General features: G+C 43.5%; 1 protein-coding gene across 6 annotated transcripts in view; it reads left to right on the top strand.

The window, feature by feature from the left end:
- tbc1d1 (TBC1 (tre-2/USP6, BUB2, cdc16) domain family, member 1) overlaps positions 1-17,594 on the top strand; it is a 108,048-nt gene that overhangs the window by 23,043 nt on the left and 67,411 nt on the right. The window contains exon 1 of one of the 6 annotated variants that reach the window (XM_017686212.2): positions 4,429-4,580. The exons of 3 other annotated variants lie outside the window; for them this stretch is intronic. In XM_017686212.2, coding sequence (XP_017541701.1) covers positions 4,512-4,580 — 69 coding nt within the window. In that variant the 5' untranslated portion in view covers positions 4,429-4,511. Of the gene's footprint in view, positions 1-4,428; positions 4,581-4,713; positions 4,786-13,576; positions 13,736-17,594 lie in introns of those variants that run through there. 2 more of the 6 variants (XM_037532881.1, XM_017686213.2) reach the window with 2 other exon arrangements.

Raw genomic sequence — 17,594 nt, 5'->3', positions numbered from 1 at the left:
GCATGTTTATAGATAACAGTGTGTTACACAGTGACAGAAACCTCTAACTGAAATTAATAACTCTACAAGAAGAGTAAGATACAGTCGTTCACGCCTGATTTTGCATGTACTTGTGCTTTTTCAGTCTTGCTAACAGCCATGCTAATTGCTTTATGTTAGCCTTGTAGCTCCAGTGCAAAACTAGCCTGATTTTGGGCAAACGGGTTTTGTAATAAGGAGAAAAATCCCCGTTTATTCCATTTCCGAACTTATCAAATGTTCCAAACTGAGGGTCTCAGACAGGAAAACACAGAAATGGTGTTTGGGTCTGAAAGCTGGTTCAGGGTGTTATTTATGTTGTGGGCTTGAGCTTCAAACCACAATGGCAGCTGTTCTAACTGCAGTGACAGCAAAATACAGAAGTACGGTGAATAGTGGATATGGATTTTACCAGGTGTTTCTGGCGCTGCGACCAAACTCTTTGCCTAGTGATCTAAAGATAAATCCACCTCTAGTGGTGACAAAGGGAATTGCTACTTACTACGGGCTTCTGTAGAATAGATCTTCAAGTTTCAAGTTTATTTGTCATTTGCACAACATGTCAGGACATTTATGCATTGAAACGCTTGTGGTGAGGCTCAGCTAATCACTTTACAGAAAATAAGTGATATATATATATATATTAATACACATATAATATATTAAATATACACTAAATATAGAGACAGTATTCATTTTAAAGTGACTTGAGTGACTGTTGTTCTTCTTTAAAGTGGCTTAGTGTTAAGGTGTTATTGTCCATAGCAGAGATGATATGATATAATAATGATGCTGATAAAGTGACTGAGTGAAGTGGTAGCAGGGGAAGGAGTCACAGGATGGCAGTGACGGCAGGATGGTGAGCAGGCTGTGTGCTGGGTGGCTTCTGTCCGACTGGATCTTTTTGATCTTCCTGAGGCAGCAAGACTGGTCGATGTCCTGTAAGGCTGGTAGTTTGTTGCCTATGATGGCTTCTGCCATCCTCACTGCTCCTTTAAGGGCCTTGAGGTCACAGGCGGTGCAGCTGCTGTACCCGACAGTGATGCAGCCTGTGAGGAAGCTCTCTAAGGTGCACCTGTAGAAGTTGGTGAGGATCTGAGGAGGCAGACCAAACTTTCTGAGCCTATGCAGGAAGAAGAGACGCTGACAGGCAGATCACACAATAGTGTTGGTGTGGAGTGACCAGCTGAGGTCATCAGTGGGGTGTACGCCGAGGAACTTCACACTGCTGACTCTCTCCACTTCGGCTCCATTGATGAATAGGCGAGAGTGACCACCCCTCTGCAGCTTCCTGTAGTCCACGATCATCTCCTTTGTTCTGCTGATGTTGAGACAGAGATTGCAGTCATGGCACCACTCTGACAGAGCGCTGACCTCGTCTCTGTAGGCTGTTTCATCTCCATCAGTGATGAGGCCTAGGATGGTGGTGTCATCGGCGAACTTGAAGATGATGTTAGAAGTTTGTTTGGCAACACATTCATGTGTATACAGGGAGTACAGGAAGGGGCTGAGCACACATCCCTGGGGAGCCCCTCTGCTCAGAGTCAGTGTGGAGGAGAAGCTGTTCCCAACTTTCACCACCTGGGGTCTGCTCATCAGGAAGTCCAGTATGATCCAGGGATGATTGTGTTGAATGCTGAGCTGTAATCTATGAACAACATTCGTACCTATGTGTTCTTTCTGTCCAGGTGTGTGAGAGCAGTGTGTATCGTTAGTGCAATGGCATCTGTGGATGTGTTGGAGTGGTAAGCAAATTGGTGAGGGTCCATGGTGGCTGGAAGTGTTGAGCAGATGTGAGCTTTGACCAGCACTTCATAACTATAGATGTCAGCGCAACAGGGTGGTAGTCATTCAGGCAGGTGACAGACGATTTCTTGGGGACTGGAACAATTGTGGTTTCCTTTAGCATACGGTAACTTTACAGGAGAAGGAAAAAACCTACTTTACTTTTAACGCAAGTCAATGGAACCAGAATTTTTGTCCAAGTCATTTTGGGCCGTTTCTTTTGCTCCATTCATCATGAAATTTACACACAATGTAAAGGACAACGGGCTTTGTCTTATGAAACGTATCTATTTCTTGTGAAACTATGTGAAAAACTAAAAGGTTTTGTTCCGATGGCAGTGATATGCACGATATACCATAAGTTTGACATGTTTCCCTGAACTTAGAAAAGAACAAAAAACCCACTGACTCAGAACAGACTTATATTAGAAGTGAATAGGCTGGAGCTCCAACTGGGTTTCCTGTTGTTTTCTAAGCACGGGGAAACGCACAGACATGGCCTGTGGTATTCAACCGTACAATAAAGTTGCGGCAGATGGAGATTATGATGGAAAACAGTGAAGTATTGCAAGAATTGTTTGCTTGGAGTCACAGTAGCGCTGGCTTTTTTCATTCAATGAACCCCTTAAATGGCCAGGGCCCATTGACAGGCCCAAAGTTTATTACACACTTCTCTAACCTAAGAATATCTCAACCAGTTTGCACTGAAGTCCCTGTACTCACTGAACCATCAGCCTTAGTGTGTTATAAGCCTGGGGCTTTATTAAGGGTTAAGATTATTTATTGTTTGAAAGGCTTCGGGTCCATACGTAACACTTAAAATCAAACAGTTATACGGTTTATTTGCTTTTAATTGTGTCTTGTTGGAAACAAGAAACCCCTGATATTATGTGACTATATTATTGATATTACTGTAACATAGTTTCCAGCACAAGCACAGTAATCAACAATAGCTGCTTTATTACTGCGTGTGAGTCACAGCTTGAAACAATAATAAGCTGTAATGTAACTTTCTTCGTAAGCATAGATACAGAATACATCATGGCTTCTGGTTCTCAGTCCAGCGCAGAGCAGATCTTTGTGTTCTTTTACTCATAAGTCCTGATTTAAGGTGGCTGTTTTCACTGAATATGAATTTCTCAGCCACTAGGTTGGGCTGTTTAGCAAACTTTCTTTCAAACACTAGAAAAATGACTAAAAAAATCCCTAATAAAAGGGAATTCCACTGATTGTTTAACATAATTTAGCATAATTTAGTCATTGAGATGTAAACAGTCATCCAGTGTGGTTTCATGTGAAACTCATGTGAGACTCAGATTTCTTTGCTGTGCTGGTGATAGGAACCAGAGGTCAGCATAACTACAACATAAACAATAGCCATTTTATTTATGATAAAGATAAAATGATAATGATAAATGATAAAAAAAGCATTTTGTTTGGCCAACAATTTGCCTTACAATGCCATACATGTAACCCTCTGCCATGAAAACATATGTTTAGGGTCAAAATCTTATATCAAAACTATCGGGGAAAAAAACAATATCTTAAAATGTGTTCGGAACCATTTCATATAATACATTTCTGTGAGGTTTTAGAGGCATTAAACTGTTCAGACGTCTGGTTCCCATCACCACCACTGTGAATAGTTCTGACTCTGCTAGTGTCTCTAGAATGAAGCACCTAACAAAAAAACGATCTAAATCTCGCGGATTTATTGAAATATCATCATCATCATCACCATCATTATTATTAATAATACTACTACTAATAATAATATCATCATCATCATCATCATTATTATTATTATTATTATTATTAGTCGTAGTAGTAGTAGTAGTAGTATTATCATCATCATTATCATCTACTTAGAGGTATGTAGCAATGCTTGCAATATTTTATGCATAGTTGACTAGTAAAGCCACTGAAAATGTTCTTGTTTTCATGATTCATTAATGCTGTTACTGTATAATTTTGTCAGTTTTATTTCCAATTATACCAAGTTTTCTAAAACTGAGAAGAGGCAGTCCATTCAATGCGCTCTTGGCCTACTTTGATCAGAAAATACTGTTTGGGGATTACAGTGTAAAGTGATTTTTTTCCAGCCCACCTAGGTGGTCAGAAATGAGGGAGGGGGTGGCTTTCACTCCAACAGAGGAAAACCTGTTGATTCGATTCCATTTGACTCCGGGCGATTCGAAAGAATCCAATCTCTGAGGCGAATCTGTGCTGTGTTTTCCCAAGGCCCATGGAAGAGACCATATGCTGCTCTTTCTACTTAAAGCTAATATCTTTACAGTGTGTGGGGATTTTCCGTCCCCATGTGGTCAGAAATACGTGAAGGGGCTATCAGCGAGAAACCGATTCAGTGTGTCCGACTCCTTAGAAATCGAATCGAAAACATGAATAGTGTCTCAAGGAAATACTTTGTCGAGTTAAAAACAAACGTATTACACCGTGAGACTTTCAAACGTCTTCTCATGTGCCATGTGCGGTCGGAAGTGAGGAATGGGGTCTGTTCGCAAGAAGAACGAGGGTGATTCAATTCAGTTTAGTGCGAACGACTCGTTTGCAAGCGATTCGCAGAGACGAACGTCAGCTGGAGCGGGGAGTCGAGTCAGGGAGTCGAGTCCGGATTCCCATCACTGGGGAGAGGAAGACTCGCCTGAATGCCGTTGGAGAGGCGGACTTATCCAGCATTTTTTGAGTGAATGGCTGAGGCGATGAAAGCGCGGTTTCAGAACTTGCTCAGGAGAGATGTCAAAACGGAAAAACCAGCTGTAAGTATCTCCGCCAAAAGCGGCAAACTTTTTAAAGGGTTCCCTGTTTTTGGGGAAGTTGTGCAGCTGCTTGGTTTTGATGTCAGACTAAGTTTAAGCGGCAGGCAGTCTGGATTAGCCACCCTAGCATGCTAACCTAACTGGTTAGTCTGTTGACTTCAGTGGTGTGCGGTCTCAGAGCTGAGCTGGTCATCCCCGTGTCCAGGTGAGTGTCTGACCGTAGCTGGACTTTACCTGGGTTTCATTTCGGCGCCCTGTGCGTGGCTTTGTGGAGGCAGGGTCCTGGGGGGCTCTATTCGCCTTGTATTAACGTTATAACGTCAACGTTCGCCAACCTGCGCTGACCGGTTCAGGTTAACGTCATTAGCTGGTCTCCCAACACTGTCAACCCCAGTTTAGCGCATTTCTGCTGTTTTTCTCTTCTTTCTTTAGCGAGTTTGCTGCGTGTTCCCACAGTTACCGCTGGGGTAGCTGGCCGCCCTGCTAGCGAAGCCCCCCCGGACACTGTTTACATTTTAGGGGTTAATGAATGTAAAGGGTTAATTCCGCCCGTCACTGCGAGGCTCTGAATTTCCCCGACGTTTCTGAGTGATGACAGGCTGATGGACATGAACTGCCCTGGGATTATGGATCATTAAAGGGGATTTCTAGCTTTCTTTCTTTTTCTCTCTGTGTAATCAAGTCGTTGAGATGGACACCAAGTCGTTCGGGGTGGTTTGATGCGAAATCCCTTCCTCCAGAGAGCCTTACAGTGGTGGTGATAGGAACCAGACGTCTGAAACATTCAGAGGGGAATTCCACCAATTTTTCAAAATTTCTGAATAAGTCAGTCCATCTCAAGACGCCTTTTATGTAACTCTCTGCCACGAATGAACTAAAATAATTGGATTAAAATACAGTTTAAGCTGAAACTTAACCACAAAACTATTATAACACAACATGTGGGACATTAGGAATCATATGTGACCATTTCATGTGACCGCGTTGTGTGAGGGAGCTTTCAGGGTCATTCAGCTCGGCAGACATCTGGTTCCTTTCACCACCACTGTGAACAGATCTGACTCTGCAAGTTTCTCAGGAAAGCCAGTATGAATGGCTCTGTTTACATCTCAGCCATTGAATTGGGTTGATTTTTTTAATGCCTCTAAAACAAGAAAATTACCGAAAGTTATCACAAGAAACAGTTAAGAATACCTTGCCTGATGCCTGAAACATTGATTTCCCGTAGTTTAAGATGAGGCTTAAATAACTGAGGTGAAAACAAGGATGTTCAGAATGCTTTGATGGGAATCGTGGCCCGAATCCTTCGCAGTGGCGGTGATGGGAACCAGACATCTGAAGCAGTCGGGCAAAGATGTTACATGAAGTGAATTTACTGATGCCCAAGACGTTGTTTTTGTGACAGGTACACAAAAATAACCCTAACCTCAAGCTATTCTTTACACCTCACTGATTGCTTTATGCGTTAACTGTGAACAATCTATGGAACTCCCCTTTAAACAAATGACATGTTGAGAAAAAGGTGCTTGTGTGCAGTGGAAGGTGTGCCGTTCACTTGTCTGTTATTCCCAGAGAGCCAGGCCTGGTCTTTGTACACAGAGCAGTATGGAAAGCGAGTTTGCGGGAGTGGGAGTGGGAGTGGGAGTGGGAGAGGAAGAGGGAGGGCGCTACTCAAGTGATATGTTGCCCACAGTCTGCATGTGTGTTTAAGAAAGACTGCGACGGAGCGCAGAGAAATGGTTTGTTAGTTGTGATGGTTTATACAAGCCCTGACAACCGAATTTCCAGCTAAACTCCACACAGAACGTCTCTTTTTCTCTCGTGCTCTTTGTGTGCTTTGCTTGTGCTCAGGCCGCTCTGAATCACCAGTGCTGCCTCATGCCCACATGGTTTGCTGACAAGGCCTTCTTGCGTTCACTGGGTTGTAGATAAGGAGTGTGCTTGTGCGAGACAGAGAAAGCTGGTTTGTTAAGCCTCAGTTTGTTCTGCTTAATTGGGTCAGATCTCACCGGTAAGTTGGTACACATTACTGAGACTGGAGGGCATGTGTGTGTGTGTGTGTGTGTGTGTGTGTGTGTGTGTGTGTGTGTGTGTGTGTGTTAGAGCCCAGCTACTGAAAGTCGCGACCAGTTCTGGTCCGACAAGAAATAAAGGCAGATGTAATTTTATGTTGTTATAAATCAAGTGCTCCACGATTTTCCTTGGTCAGTTTGATTTTTAGTTCTCAGTTGCCTCAAAGTCTAAACTAATCCTGGGTGACTAAATGTACCTTTATGGTACCGACCAAATTGTTTAAATACTCCTGAGTATTCAAAAATTCTGTCTTATTCAAAATTGATTTTCACTGCTTTCGATATTGAATTGTTCCAGCCCTGAAGTTGTTGGTGTAATTCAGTGGTTGAGATAAACACAGTCGAAGTAAATAAACGCGTTATTGCCTCTAAAAGCTCCTTAACAGAAAACTATTACATGAATATATATATATATATATATATATATACAATGTACCTTAATAGTTAAATCACTAAAATCCAGCTGACTTTAAAAGTTGTACATTAGCTAACTATGCTGACATTAGATGCCTTGGATCCAGAAGTGAGTGCAGTGAGAGAGAGAGTGGGTTTTGTTGCACGTTCTGTATTTCTGTAAGTAATGTACGTTTCATAGTTTTGATCCTCATCCGTCTCTTTCAATAACAATCTCTGTAGGACAGTGACCGGAGGAATCATATCCAAGGCTAAATCTTCTGAGGAGCTCACTTCTCCCGTTGGAGTCTTCTTGGCTGGTTGAGCTTTAGCTGAATGTCGTGTGAATGGACAGACCATCACATGCAGTCCAAGCCTATGATTTACACGCTTGCACTGTATGAAAACACTTGGTGTGATTGACATGCTACATGAAATGCAGCCTCTGCAGAAGCTCTGTCTATGAACAATTTCCAATAAAGCTGTTTCATTAAAACACACACACACACACACACACACACACACCTTGCACCCGAGTATTGAGCAGAAACACAGAAACAGCAGCTGTGCACTGGAGCTGAAACACGGCGGTGGAGTACATGAGTAGGATGAGCCTATTTTTAAGACAGACAGACAAAAAAATCAACTTATTAACATTTTATGCCTCCCATTTCTATTCATTTAAGACTTTAGTGGCACATTTGGACCTTTTATGGCTCCATCTATCAGCCTGTGTGTGTCCAGCTGTATTGGGTAAGTGGTTTTGATTGTGTTTGTGTATTTAAAATGGGCTAAAATCACACGTTGGCCGTCTGACTGGTGGGTATATGCCAGGCAAGGTTTAAAGTGACCAACAACTTTGTGTCCGACTGCCATGGCATCAGCAACATTTTGCTGTGTGAGCAGTCACACGTTCACTGTCAGCTTCAGTCAGTTGTTCATTAGTGCAGCAGTGGACACGAGGCTTGCGTCACACGTCATCAGGTGGTGTAAATGCGCACTAATCAGACTGATACCCAACGCCACCGTTAGTGTTGATGCAGCCTTAATAAATAAAATGCCTGTATTTCTGTTGAAGACATTGTGACCCTGATTTCTCTCACCTCCACTGACTTTATTTACCTCTGAACCACTGAATTCAGCAGAAATTTAGAAAAATTGGTGGAATTCCCCTTTAGCACTGGCTTTCTTAGGGCAAGCAGTACATCGGTGGGCCCTGCTGTGAGTGGGAGAGTCACATGCTCTGTGTGGCACCTCATGTGACCAGTGCTCTGTGTTCTTTTCATGCTCTAGCAAAAACAGCATCATAAAACCTTGCTGTCCAGTTAGAACCTGCGAGTGTGTGTTGGTATGTGGGGCCTTACGTTCCTTTTTTTTGTGGGTGTTGTGAAAGTTCAGGACTTTGAAAACCGAATGATTTCAGTGTTGTTTTCTCTCTCTGACTTCCACTGTGACCTTTGATCCCTGGACTTGACATCAGTCCCTTGGGTCTGCCTTTAAGATGCATGGGCAGTTTCCCAGGATCCTTTCTCTATCATACGCACAGGCCCGGCTGTTTTCTGGTAATTTATTACTGTTAGATATGATGGATACACTTTTCCTGATATTTATGAATATAAATATTGATGTACCTTCAACCCAGATTGAGCACAGTACTGGTCAGAAGTTTGGGATCACCGTCACCGTCAGTTTTGTTGCAGATAGGTGCAAATGATTGTAAAGACCTTTGTACCAACGGGCAGTGCTTAACATTTACAGTTTGGTGATCATTCACTGCTGAAGACAGCGTGGCAGGGCACTGTCCCACTAAGTGACCCTCTGACTCCAGGCCTGTCGCTGAGTCAGCCAAACCATACCCGAGTGCCCACGCTGAGTTTGCTTACCCTTCTTGCAAGCATACTGGGGCAGTCGGTGGGCTGGAGGTTAGGGAACTGGCCCTGTGACCGGAAGGTTGCCGGTTCGATCCCCAGCACCGACATGAGGTGTCCTTGAGCAAGACACCTAACCCCCAATTGCTCCCCGGGCGCCGTGAATAGGGCTGCCCACCGCTCCGGGCAAGTGTGCTCACTGCCCCCTAGTGTGTGTGCTCACTAGTGTGTATTGATGCACAGAAACAAAACTGTCTAGCCAGAATCGCTGTCTCTGCTGCTCCATCACAGCTCACATGTTTACTGGAAACACTAGTGTCATGTGGCCACCACACAACTAATGCCTTCATATGATTTTAGCAATTAATATGAATAAACTTTAAAATCCAAATGGACCTTTTTTTTACATCTGTTCATGTATTTGTTAATGTTAAGCAAGATCCATTAAAATGAAAGTTCTTCCCTTATTTATCGACGCAAAGTGATGTGTAACCTAATGTTTAGACCACATGCTGGGAGAAATGATGTTAACCAATAATATCACGTCATGTTATCCCTCTCCCTCCTCCTGCCGTTCTTCCTGTACTCGCAGGATTTGGTCCCCCGTCTCCAGTGTAGACAGGTATTTGGGTCTGACTCCAGACTCTGTAAAACAAGCCGAAATGGAGTTGTGTGTGTTTTCTTGGCTTTAGTGAAGCTGAGATTTCCCGCCTCGGCCTCTTAGCTGGACATTTGAACTGAGCCCCACCCATACTGTAAACATGCAGCAGCGCAGCTCATCCCATATCGCTCTCTCCCTCCCTTCCTCCCTTCCTCCCTTCCTCCCTTCCTCCCTCACAACTGGCTTATACAGTCTTGATTCCCACATGAAAGTATCTGCTGCATATGCTGCTCCATTCACTTTGAACTGGAGGAGAGAGCAAATATGCAAATGTCGTATTCTAATTTGTGAGCTGAATTAATGAACCATCCTCTTTACTTTCCATTAGTCAGCACTTTGGTCTTTTCTCCCAGTGAGGATTCAGTCAGGGTTATTAGTGGCTGTTGGTTAGTAGACCAGTGTTGTTCTGTTCCAGCCCTGATAAAACCACACGTTTAATAGAATACTATAGTATAATAATATAATATTGTATATGTACTATAATATTGAGTCATTCCACTTTTGAAAATTACTTCACCTGTCATTATGATATACAGTCATGGCCAAAAGTTTTGAGAATGACACACATATTATATTTTCACATGATCTGCTGCCCTCTGGTTTTTATGTGTGTTTGTCAGATGTTTTTATCACATACGGAAATATAATTGCAATCATATTATGAGTAACAAAAGCTTTTATTGACCGTTAGAATGAGTTAATGCAGCAAGTCAATATTTGCAGTGGTGACCCTTCTTATTCAGGACCTCTGCAATTCTCCCTGGCATGACCTCAATCAACTTCTGGACCAAATCCTGACTGATAGCAGTCCATTCTTGCACAATCAATGCTTGCATTGTGTCAGAATTTGTAGGTTTTTGTTTGTCCACCCGTCTCTTGATGATTGACCACAAGTTCTCAATGGGACTAAGATCTGGGGAGTTTCCAGGCCATGGACCCAAAATCTCTATGTTTTGTTCCCTGAGCCATTTAGTTATCACCTTTGCTTTATGGCCAGGTGCTCCATCATGCTGGAAAAGGCATTGTTGATCACCAAACTGCTCTTGGACAGTTGGGAGAAGTTGCTCTTGGAGGACATTCTGGTACCATTCTTTATTCATGGCTGTGTTTGTAGGCAAGACTGCGAGAGCCGATTCCCTTGGCTGAGAAGCAACCCCACACATGAATGGTTTCAGGATGCTTTACAGTTGGCACGAGACAAGACTGGTGGTAGCGCTCACCTCGTCTTCTCCGAACAAGCTGTTTTCCAGATGTCCCAATCGGAAATGGGATTCATCAGAGAAAAGGACTCCACTCCAGTCCTCAGCAGTCCACTCCCTGTACCTTTTGCAGAATATCAGTCTGTCCCTGATGTTTTTTCTGGAGAGAAGTGGCTTCTTTGCTGCCCTCCTTGAGACCAGGCCTTGCTCCAAGAGTCTCCGCCTCACAGTGCGTGCAGATGCACTCACACCTGCCTGCTGCCATTCCTGAGCAAGCTCTGCACTGCTGGTAGCCCGATCCTGTAGCTGAAACACTTTTAAGAGACGGTCCTGGCGCTTGCTGGTCTTTCTTGGGCGCCCTGGAGCCTTTTTGGCAACAATGGAACCTCCTCTCCTTGAAGTTCTTGATGATGCGATAGATTGTTGACTGAGGTGCAATCTTTCTAGCTGCGATACTCTTCCCTGTTAGGCCATTTTTGTGCAGTGCAATGATGACTGCACGTGTTTCTTTAGAGATAACCATGGTCAACAGAAGAGAAACAATGATGCCAAGCACCAGCCTCCTTTTAAAGTGTCCAGTGGTGTCATTCTTACTTAATCATGACAGATTGACCTCCAGCCCTGTCCTCATCAACACCCACACCTGTGTTAATGGAGCAATCACTGAAACGATGTTAGCTGGTCCTCTTAATGCAGGGCTGCAGTGAAGTTGAAATGTGTTTTGGGGGATAAAGTTCATTTTCTAGGCAAATATTGACTTTGCAATTAATTGCTGTTAAGCTGATCACTCTTTAGAACATTCTGGAGTAAATGCAAATTGCCATTATAAAAACTGAAGCAGTAGACTTTGTAAAAATTAATATTTGTATCATTCTCAAAACTTTTGGCCATGACTGTAGATAACCACACGCGTGCGTTCATGCGGTTCTTCTGGTGCAGATCTTGGCTACTTGTATACGAATACCGCTGCCTGCTGGAGAAAATTCAGAATGCAAGCAATGTCCTAAGCCACATCTATGAACTCTATGTATTTAAAAATAAGGTGTTTTCTGTTGTTCCTGGAGCATTTTCATATTTCGGCCAACGACTAGGACACTTGTACAGCTGTATAGAAACATGCTGCGTATTTTACTCAGTAAGTCACACAGTGGTCCCATAATAACGCAGTATTTTAACAGTAAAAGTGAATAAAAACATTGTGTACATATTATTCATTACCTTCTTAGGGTCCTGTCTCCCAGCTGTAGACGGGGATCAGAAGAACATTCCCTCCAGATGAGAGCTGTCAGTTCTAGGGTGATATATCCATCGGTGTTGATAGGTTGGGCAGTTGGACAGACGTGCAGCTCTCCCGTTAAAGGCAGAGCAAAGCCGGACAGACGAGACGCACTCGTGATGTGAACATTTGATCTGGGGAGTGAACTGGGAGTGTGACGCTCGGAGAGGTTGTGCACCTGTTCCGCTGACACTGCTCTCCCCTTAAAGATAAAGGTGGAAGTGAAAGTTTGGTGGTGGGGTTTGTTGGGGGGGCTGTGATTGACCCTGTGGCCCCACCTTGACAGCACCGTTGCATTCAGCAGTGCTTCCACATGTATCAGAGTTGCCCAGTTTCAGTGCTGTTTGAGCTAAAACCATGTGTCACGAAAGCAGAGCATAATAATCCTTTTGACGTTTGTCAAAAGGTTGTTGGGACATAACCGATCTTCTTGGTTGTTGCCATGCCAGTGCGAAAGGTCACTGAGGTCACATGGCCAGCGAAAGTTCACAAAAATTGGACATAATGTAAATAAAGTGGTCACGTTTGTGCCCTCCCAGAAATCATGTGTGGTGTTTAAAACATCGGTTATATATGCATCAGTAGTGCTCTGATTCATTTATTGTCGTAGGAATAAATCCCACAGATCGGTTTGCTTGGGGTGTAAAGGCCCTTGAAGGTATGTTTACACCCACACGTAACCATAAAAATCACATTAACAGAAGTGTGTTGGCTTAAAAAGGAGGCTAATAAAAATTGGCCTAAATAAGTGCAAAAATAAATAAATTGGTGTTGGATATAAAAATGTATGATTGGTGCACTACTCATTCACACAGTAGACTAGTGAGTTCAGCTCCTGTCTGAAAGGTCTTTCATCATATTTCCGTCTTGGTTTTTTGATCGTTAAAGCACTTTAGCGCTTACATTTTGGATATTTTACTCTCTGCTCCCAGGACCAGAGATGTAGTCTCTATAATGGAGGATTCTGCTCACGGTAATGGACTGAGCAGTCCGTCCTCTTGCTGCCAGGCCCTCAGAGACTCGGGTCGTCCTTCTTTTCAGATTAGTCACTGTCCTGCCGGTCTTTCTGACTTCCTCCGAGTGCGAGTGAGTGTGCGCGTGAGTAAACGACCGGGGGGGTTTGTGCCAGAACAGCCGTGTGTTTGTCCGACTTTAATGCTTCGATTCCCCCCTCGTCTCTCAGAGAGAAAAGGCGGCGTAGGAGCAGATCGCTGGCTTGACGAACGGATGAAAAATGCTGTCTTAGTTGAGCTTATTAGTGATTTTAGTCACGTTCTAGTGGACTGCTGGAGGCACTCGGAACCAAACAGGTGGAGCAGAACGAAAGACCAAAAGCCTGAGAACGGAGATGGCACTGCACTCCTGGTGACATCACCAGCAGGTTACACTGTGAGATGTTTTTGGACTCGTAGCACGTGTTCAGACTCGGCTCAGGAGGAGGAGGAGGAGGAGGAGGAGGAGGGACAGACAGGACTAGTTCCTACAAGACTTTGAGAGGCGGAAGAGAGAGAGAGGAAGGAAAAAGGAAAAGTTCACGTTTTGGTGCCTGCTTGGTAGAAAGCCTTGTGGATTAAACGTGGAAGTGTTGAGAAAAAGGGGACGTACAGAAAACATGTAGCGAGAAAGTGTGCAAGACGGACCGGATCAGGACCGGCCATGCCGTCAGTGTTCAGTTGGCTGAATAAGGTGAGTGTTTTAATGTGAGTATGAGGCTGAGGGGTGGGCGATATGACGATGACACGTTGGTATCATACTGAATTGTCACTAAGCTTTTCTGTGTGTATCGCGGATGCTCTCACCAACTGATGAACGCTGAAGAAGTGGAGGATTCCAGCTGGCATAACTGTAAAGTTCATGGATGCAGGAGGCTTTTTCATCAGCACAGCTGTGGCTAATCAGCTCTTTCTGGATGAGGAGTCTAGATATGACCATGCCTGTAATGAAACGCTTACTTCACTGCATTGATATAGCAGTGAGACCAATTATAATAGTGCTTGAACGATAGGAAAGCGGGAGGGTCAAGAAACTGATTACTTTTCCATTAAAAACAGGAGTAATGTAGATGTTGACTCCTCTCTACCGACTGATGGCTTATCTTAACTGAAAGCCTGCTTTGGTGACTTCAGGCATTCTTAAACAGGGAGTTTGGCAAAGACATATTTGGTGGCTGATGTTTACATTGTTATCCATGTGAATTGGCAAAATTCAGACTTTTAAACGCTACTGTTGTATACTGTTGAGAGGCCCTGCACAGTTATTTAAACTTGTGAAATGAGGTATTTCAGCCAAGAGTTTTATGGATCCAACCACCTGGAAGGGCAGGCACAGGCAGAACGTAACTGCTGCACCATTTAAGGTGGAACGGGAAAGTTGGAGCTGGGCGCTAACTTCACCACCGTGTTGACTCTTTTATATTCGAAATGCAAAATCTTTGATTGCCTGGGCAGAAATCTGACCATAAACGGGTTCAAACAAGGCCGCATTGATGTTTTTGTTCTGTTGGTCAGCTTCTAATTTTCCAGCTTCTTCCTCAAATTTTCCAGTTCCACCTTAAATGGTACAGCAGGCAATTTAAAAATTGAGCCAGAAGCTGTGAAATATGAAGAAAACTTCAGCCTCATATTGTTCACTATCAGCTAAATTTGTATGGAGGGTGCAGGTGCCCTACGGGTAACAGGAGGGGTCTTGGTCAACGTTAACATTATCTAATGTTAGATAACGTTATTCTGATTTAAGGTAACTTATGATTGGCTATTGTGAATAAGATCACACCAAGTGCTGGAGTGTAATTCCTACCTGGTGTTAGGGGGCTAAAACATTTAAGAGCACATTGAGAAATCCATTTAAAAACGTCTGAACGTTCAGTAATAGCCGTGGGAAATGAACGTGTGCTCATGTGGGGTTACTAATGGAGGCTGCTGCAGGAAGCTCATCTTCTACATGTGGTCTCTGTGCCAACACGTTAGTTTGCCAGGTTGAAAAGGGGGCCTTGTCTGCATTATCGGCTCACTATAAGGCATTGGTATAATATTTCTAGATATTCTAGACCTGTTAGAAGATTAAATCACCTACATTGTATTGTAAGCCTGCATGTTTTCTCTGTCTTCCAATACTGAAGCATAGCAAGTACCCCAATAGTGATTTCAGCGTTCTGCACCTTGAGCGATCAAGCCAAGTGCTTGAGTAGCTGAGCTTCGTCTGCAGTTTGTGCGGTCCTAGTTGGTGGGATATGTACTTCCACTACTTGTTACAGCTTCATTAGCCTCATAACCCCAGCGCAAAACCTGCTGGAGGATCTCCATCTCTCCATTTTTAGCTTCTGATCTTGGTTTTAGTCCTAAACTAGGCCTAGTATTGGTTTGAGCGAGTTTGTTTTCAGCAAGTACGGCTGGTTTTGGGACAGAAACAGCTGTTATCAGTCAGCGATCGCAGCACGCCAAAAATGCGGCGGCTGCAACTTGCAGCATGTATGTTTCCCGCACTCTGAGCTAGATGGAATGGCCTTTAGGGTTGTTTCATAAATTCCTGGCAGAAGCTGCAGCTCATGCTGAAAGGCACCTTGGAGAAGGTGTGGCGCCCGTTGCAGTCGTGCTGTTCTGATGCGGCTTAATGGTTGAATCAGCATGTGTCATTTGTTGATGTTTGTTTGCAGGTTGTTCTGTTATGGCCTCTGACTTTAAGCAAGTCGTGCTGTAAATAAAGCGAATGTCTGTCTTTATAGATAAAGAGCTGCGGTTTAGCTCCGTATCTGCTCAGCTGTGATGAGAGATATGCCCATATGCAGTAAGCCTTGCATGTCCTTGTCTGTTTTCTTATGTCAGTACAGCAGTGTGTGAGAAGAGTTTGAATAAAATGTAATTTGCCGAGACACGTTTGATGTCTGAGGTTTGCTTCCAGCTTCAAGGCCGATGTAGTTAATAAACAATGGATGCTTCTCGCCTGATAAACTGCATGGTTGTGTCATTAGTTACTTGCTGATGTGTTAAGCTCCCACAACTTTTACCCCTGTTTTAGCCCCGATTCTCAGCCTGGCAGAGTCTGTGCTGTGGATTTTGAGGCACACAGTCCACAGTGGTGAAGCTGAAGATCCAGAGCAAGACAGCATTTATTCTTGGTTCCATGCACTCGAGTTAAACTTTGTGTAGTAAAAAGAATAAAGTAAAATAAAATAAGAAGTAGGAAAGGAGCCGTGCGGTAGGTAAAGCTAGAAGACCCGTCCAAGCTTTTGTGTCCTCAAGACTGGACTACTGTGATGCTCTTCTCTTGGGGCTCCCTAGTAAGAGTATTCAGAGACTACAGTATGTCCAAAACAGTGCAGCCAGGGTCCTGATGAAGGTACGCAGAAATGAGCACATTACACCTGGTCTTCAGTCTCTTCACTGGCTCCCTGTGACTGAGAGGACTGAATACGAGGTTCTCCTCCTCACACACCAAGCTCCCTCTTACTGAAATGAACTGCTAGTACCGCAGACACGTCTACGGGCCCGTCGCTCTGTGCATCTCCACCGTCTTCTTCCAACCAGAACAGGACGTAGTACCATGGGTGACCGTGCCTTTTGATCTGCAGCGCCACGCCTGACCATCTGAGGAAGCCTCAGACAACTGATTCTTTTAAAAAGGGACTAAAGACATATCTTTTTAGGAGGACATATGGACAATAAAGTATCATATTTTATTAGTATTATTTGATTATTATCTTTTAATTAATGCTTTATACTGTGAGCACTTTGAGATTTACTATAAATGAAAAGTGCGTTATAAATCCAATGTATTATTATTATTATTATTATTATTATTATTATTATTAAAGCTAGCAGTACACTGCATAGCAGAGAGAACTAACCTAACAGGCACTCTTCTTAAAGGAATTTGAATCCCAGTTTTCCAAAATATTTATCAAGCCATTTAAGGCTAAATTAGTCCTTTTTGTTCTCTGTTCTCTGCCATTGGGTTACTTGTCACTCATCAGCAATGTCTGATTAAACTGCCCAGACCTGATCCAAAACCCCCATTGAGCATCGTGTCTGAGTTTTATATGCGGTGTTGAGGGAAAATAGTAGTGAATCTTCTTTAGGCGCCACTTTGCCTACAATACCCCGCGTGTATCTCTCCACTATGAATGTATTGGAAAAAATTGGGCAAAAAAAGAGGCTTATTCAAAAAGTGTTATAAAACAATGACAACATATTCAAAACAATTTAGTGTGAAAGCTTTCTGTTGGTTAGATTAAGCTTTCTGATGATTAAATTATGTGGAAATCTTGTATAAATGCTGGAATTCTTATTTAAACAGGGTCAGCTTTGCCCTCACAGTGGCGTGAAACGTTAGACCACTGGCCTGTATAAGGCTCCTTATAAATCTCTGGCTCTGTAGCAGTCATCCAGCGTATTGATGGCACCCTCATATGTTGAGAAAATATTAATGCGAGGCAATTTGATTTGAGAATGATCACGTATCGCCATACGGCCCACCCCTGTTCATACCTTTGATTTTTCAATAGGTGTTATCACCTGTTCTTCACCTGGCGCTTGAATAGACCCCCTCA

The sequence above is a fragment of the Pygocentrus nattereri genome, chromosome 22, assembly GCF_015220715.1.
Source record: "Pygocentrus nattereri isolate fPygNat1 chromosome 22, fPygNat1.pri, whole genome shotgun sequence".
Taxonomy (NCBI): domain Eukaryota; kingdom Metazoa; phylum Chordata; class Actinopteri; order Characiformes; family Serrasalmidae; genus Pygocentrus; species Pygocentrus nattereri.
This window is presented reverse-complemented; position numbering and strand designations above follow the sequence as displayed.